General features: G+C 32.2%; 1 protein-coding gene across 2 annotated transcripts; it reads left to right on the top strand.

Moving 5' to 3' along the window:
• The first annotated feature begins 409 nt into the window (after positions 1–409).
• LOC100651509 (putative fatty acyl-CoA reductase CG5065) lies at positions 410–5,769 on the top strand. 2 transcript variants are annotated; one of them, XM_048413913.1, is made up of 9 exons: positions 425–523; positions 3,066–3,193; positions 3,326–3,597; positions 3,700–4,016; positions 4,116–4,363; positions 4,580–4,763; positions 5,020–5,205; positions 5,299–5,553; positions 5,625–5,769. In XM_048413913.1, exons 3-9 carry the CDS (start codon positions 3,352–3,354, stop codon positions 5,701–5,703), a joined length of 1,515 nt encoding a protein of 504 aa, XP_048269870.1. In that variant the 5' UTR covers positions 425–523; positions 3,066–3,193; positions 3,326–3,351; the 3' UTR covers positions 5,704–5,769. The 2 variants fall into 2 exon arrangements, with proteins under 2 accessions (XP_003402802.1, XP_048269870.1); XM_003402754.3 differs by lacking the exon at positions 3,066–3,193 and having other exon boundaries at positions 410–523.
• The last annotated feature ends 231 nt before the right edge of the window (positions 5,770–6,000 follow it).

The following is a 6,000-nucleotide window of genomic DNA, read 5'->3' on the forward strand; positions in this document are numbered from 1 at the left end:
GGGGTTTACAAGAATATGTATATATCTTTCATTTGCTAAAAATATCATAATAAACGATGTTATACCATAATTTTGTTAAGATTATGCACTATATAGGTACCTTTTACATTGTCTTTGTGTTAGAGTTTTTTAACTCCACCAGAATTAATCATCCTTAATTATCAGAGATGGAATTTGTAATGCAAATATTACTCCTACATCTTGACTAATAAGAAGTTATATGTAATGTCATTAAAATGCAAACAGTAGAAGTAATCACAAAAGGTCAATTCCCGTCGATCTTACACGATCAAAGACTACGCAAACATATTTCATGTTTTGTTTAAAATCGTTAATCGAATCATTCATGCATAACATTATCCAGTTTCAGTAGTAGGGTAATGTTATTAAAAGTATGAGTATATAGAGGAGTATCACATCGAATATCGTTACAGTACTGTGACAGACGTATCGGTATCTACTATCGTGAAATCGCACTTTTGTTCGATCTTTGATAAACAACACGCAGTGGAAGTAGTATCAGGTAACAGACGATTCCTTGTTATTTTGTATTCAATTGTGTCTTTCATTAATGTCATTATTATCAATTTCATTATTGTAAATATCATATACATATATCAAAAGTATCATTCGGATCTTTAATTATTACAATAGTTTGAATGAAGTCTTTGAATACTTAAATATTTTGTATTTTACATTTTACGCAGTAAAATGCTTCACTATTTTGATTTTTCAATAATTTACAACCAGTCAATAGAGGTAATCGGAACATTCGCCTTTACGAGATAGTAGCACGAGATATCAGATAACTTTTGTCAAAAATTGAGTTTAGAGACAGTCTTTTAATAGTTATTGTTAGGATTTGCTTCGACTCTCACGTTTATGAAAATCGAAAATACGCTCCGTAATGACAACATTAACCATTCGAGATATTTTAGGCATTTTACATTTTAAGATCCCGCGTTTTTGTAAATAAAGTGAAGTATACATACGTAATATCGATTACATATAAGACAAACGGTAAAATGGTAGTAGAGAGAGTATGTATTTACGCAATTATTCTATTAAATTTGAGCAAAGTACTTTACATCCTGATAAAATGTATTTCTCTTGTTATATTTATGACATTCCTTATAATTATACTTGTTATCTCTTCGAATAACAACATAAACATCGTTTCATAGACATTCAAGAGTTAAAAGGACTTTATGTTCAGTATTTTTACAAAATTGCAATTAATTATTATTTAATTTTAATAATTTTCTTTACTTGTAAACTATATATATACACGTAAAACATTTAACTTATGAAATCTTTGTACAACTTGTGTAACAAAAGGCTTGGTGTTGTAAAGATCAAGCAGAAAACAAATTACAAAACTAAATAACGTAAAACATAATACAACATGATATACATAAACATGATAATATAACAACATATACACATGTATACAAAGCAATATAAATATATATGTATACAATAATAGATACATACATAACAATAAATACCTACATATGTACATAATTAAATTACAGAATATATAATATTATAATAAAGATATAAATATAATATGAGATACCTAATATGTAAAAATTTTATGATTGATTATGGTTGATTTCATCGGCCACTGTAATTGGTCACATAATAAAGATATAAATATAATATGAGATACCTAATATATAAAAATTTTATGATTGATTATGAAAAATTTTATCATTGGCCACTGTGCTCATTTACATTATCACATGTTGCTCATCAGTTTACATTGGCAGTAAAATTTCAACTGGGTAATCTGAAATACAGTAGAGCCTCCCGTATCCGACTCAACAGGGAGGTGGAACAGTTCGGATAATGGAACAATCACTTTAATATGAAATTTCATTTATTGAAATATAGATTAAGATTGAATGACAATTCTTTTAAGTATATATGAATTTCATATCTTCTTGGCTGCTAAGTCACATAATACTTTCGACATAATTAATTGCAATCTTTTTGTGCTCACAGTCATTGAGACTATTTCTCAAATACGTACATTTCAAAACGCACCTCTTCATTATCATTTCATTAGCTGTTTCGCAATGAAGCCAGTTCATTATATCAGTACATACAGCGTATATCATTCGGCCTTTCCTAACACTATGTATATTTGCAAATTCTACTGCATGTACACCACTTTCGAGTTTCTCCTTTGTTTCGTTTCGATAGCTGAATCGCCATTAGTTTCATACTAATGTCTTATAATCAGAATCTAATAAAGGAAAGGATACATGAACGCTAATAATATATGTATACAGTACATATTTCAAACAGAAGAGGGATTCGTTATAAGGAAATATTATGTTCGGATAATACACTATTCCGGTATTAGGATAATCGGATAATTGGTGCTCGGATAAATTGGGACAAGGGGTTAGGTACTTTTACAGGCTGTTCGGTTATAGAATCTTGAAGGTAAAATAAGGTGAAAATGGACAACAAAAAAATTGCGATTTGTTTTTTTACACGAACGATAGATGTGCAACACCTTTCCTCGTGCAAGTCGTAAAGATGAAGACTGTTACGTTCGTTTACGTAAATCACCTTGCACAACATTTTCTAAGAAAAATCATTGATTATAGATTAAACCTGTTTACTCATTGAAATCTATAACGGCATGTCGGAAATTTTCATCTTTTTGCCTTCATGAATAAATAATGAATGCAGAGCGCATATAAAATATGTTTATGCAGATTTCAAATACGCTCGCGTTCACGGTTTGTGACAGAAAAATCACATACACATTACGTATTCTCATGGTACCACTATATGGGGACGAACACTTTCTAGCATGAACCACACATATTTTCCGCATAAATTACTCATCACGGTATATTACAATTCTTACAAGCATACACATAAAATAAAAAATAAAGACGTCAAACGAAACGACAAAAAGATTAAGTATTAATTAAGCATTAATTAAGATATCGTTTTATGGAATAATGTGTAATAATACAAATTAATGTACAGCCACATGAAAAATTGTATTTACTGCGTTGCATAACTACTTTACTCTCTTTTAGCCCCCTTTTTGGTGAATGATTTCACCGCGTGGAAAAATATTTATTCATTACACTGCAGCATCGTTGACATAACACAATTATTTGATTCATGCATACGAAAACATAATTGTTAAATTATGTCTCTTTTTGTGAGTATTATTCGTAGACTTCTCTAAAAAGTAATATACAAAAAGGTCTTAACTATAACCAATTTCCTACATTATTTAACACATTTTTTCACGTACTATTTGTTGGAAATGCTAACCTATGGGAAATATTAGGATTGGAAGTCTGAAGATCTTGAAGCATGGATACAGTCCATAAAGAAAGGAATGAAAATGCGACCAATAAAGGGTTGAATAAGACGAATACTCTCGAAGAGTTCTACGCCGGTAGTGGGATTCTTTTGACTGGGGCAACCGGATTCGTTGGAAAAGGTCTCCTGGAAAAGCTGCTCCGCATGTGTCCGCGCATCACCGCCATTTTTATACTACTTCGTCCAAAAACGGACGAAACCATAGAACAACGATTTAAGAAGCTCATAGATGATCCAGTTCGTAAATAATATCCTTGTTTCTTTTAATATTTAAACCTGTCAGGGGCAAATTGATTAAATTTCTTTTCTGGCATTGAGCTGGTAATTTTTCGTCTTCAGATTTTCGACGACATCAAATCAAAACACCCCTCAGCTTTGAGCAGAGTTTATCCCATGAAAGGTGACGTTAATCTGCCAGATTTAGGTCTTTCGCGAGAAGATAGAAATCTGTTGGTAGAGAAAGTAAACATAGTGTTTCACGCCGCGGCGACTGTGAGATTCAACGAACCGTTACACGTGGCTGTTAATGTGAATACAAAAGGTACTGCTCGTGTCATCGACCTTTGGAATGAACTAAAGCATCCAATTAGCTTCGTCCACGTTAGCACAGCTTTTAGTAATGCGAATCTACATGAGATTGGGGAGAAAATTTATACGTAAGAATAAGTTATACGCAAACGTTGTTCTGTGGTTTATGAATATTATATTTGTAATTATAGCGTGAAGAATATGTTCACATATTATTAACTTTGCAGCACGAGCTTGAAACCTTCGGAAGTAATAGATATGTGTGACAAATTCGACAAAACGTCGATCAACGAAATAGAAAAAAAGATTTTAAAAACTTATCCAAACACATACACATTCAGTAAGAATTTAGCAGAGCAAATTGTAGCAAGCAAATGCAAAGATATGCCAGTTGCGATAGTTCGGCCAAGCATAATTGGTGCCTCTTTGGAAGAACCATGTCCTGGTTGGATAGAAAATATTTCTGCATTAACAGGTATTTTTATTCATCTTTTTCAAAAAGTGGAGTTATTCTGTTGGTTTGTGGGAATATAAATGAAATGATTTCCACTAGATCATCATAGTTCATAGATTATTATAGTTCAAGTTTGTTGTTGCTCACAATTATGAGAATTCTTACCAACCTGTTTAGCGCTACATTTCTGTTAATCGAAAATCTGAAACAATTTCTCAACCAATTTAATGTTACAAGGTATGGCTCTGCTAGTCAGTAAAGGATGTGTAACAGTGATATTGGGTAGCAAAGATGCAAGATTGGATGTAGTGCCTGTCGATTTCGTAGTCGACGCAATAATATGTACTGCATGGCATATTACGCTACATCGTGATCGTGAAGTTAAAGTTTACAACTGCACCAGCAACGCATATCCTTTTAAGTAATATTTATTGCGAATTTATTACGAATTAATGTAATTCGATTGTTAGAGTATTCCAAAAGATTCAGTTTACTTAAGCAACGTGGAGAATACAAAAGTCCACTTTTCCTCCCAATACTTCAATTTAGAAAAATAGTGATATAACATAATATTTATTTAAATTATATAATATTTCCCAAGTTACTCGGATGAGAATAAACTTTGTTTTAAGTATAATTCCATTAATTGTAATAATGTAAATGTTCCAACTGATAAGGTTTGGTCCGATGCTGGATGTTATGGTAAAATGTAGCATAGAAACCCCACTGAACGATACGCTATGGTACCCAAGTTGTTCAATCGTAGCTAATAGATATATTTACAACATTCTGAGTGTAATTCCGCGTGCTTTGCCTGCGGTCGTCATAGATATCTTTTTAAGACTTCGAGGTAGTAAACCAATGTGAGTGTTCCATCGATTCTCAAGCAACAAGAATAATCGTTCTGGGATAATCTCTCGCTTCATTTATATTAATAATTAAAAATGATATTTCAGAATGATGAAACTTTTCAAAAGTGGCAATAAGCTTATCTCATCGTTAGCATTTTTCACCAAACGCGATTGGACTTTCCAAAGGGATAACTGTTCCGACTTGGCGAGCAAGGTGAAAATGCTACACGACAGCGATATGGTCAAACTAGATTTACGAGATATGAATTGGGAGAAGTATGTTGCAATTTACCTGATGGGAGTTAGGAAATTTATTCTAAAACAAGAGTTTCAGCCAACAGCCCGACAACGATTATCAAGGTGCGTATAAAAGTATCTTACTATAAAAAAATAGGAACTAATATAAATACATATATTTTCGGCAATTTCAGGTTGTACTGGATAGATCAAATTTTGAAAATGTTCGGTATAATGATCGTACTATGGATAATATACCGTATCGTGTACTGACTATTTGAACCTTATTTTTTCTGTTTAAACCAAATACAATATAAATAGAATTTTATGAGAAGGGAATCATAATCCGCTTCATTTTGTCTTTTCACTCGTCCTGTTTTTAAATAAAACTATTTATGACATTGCTCTATAATGATGCATGTATTTACACGCGAACGGTTTCAGATTTATAAATAATTCACACATGATATTTCAATCTGATATTGATCTTCGGAGTTCGCTGTCGAGTGCCGAAGCGTGCAGACGTGTCTCTAGTGCCCAGTGAAGTTCGAAAGCAACACGTGTTACCCA

Source organism: Bombus terrestris, chromosome 17, assembly GCF_910591885.1.
Source record: "Bombus terrestris chromosome 17, iyBomTerr1.2, whole genome shotgun sequence".
Lineage (NCBI taxonomy): Eukaryota > Metazoa > Arthropoda > Insecta > Hymenoptera > Apidae > Bombus > Bombus terrestris.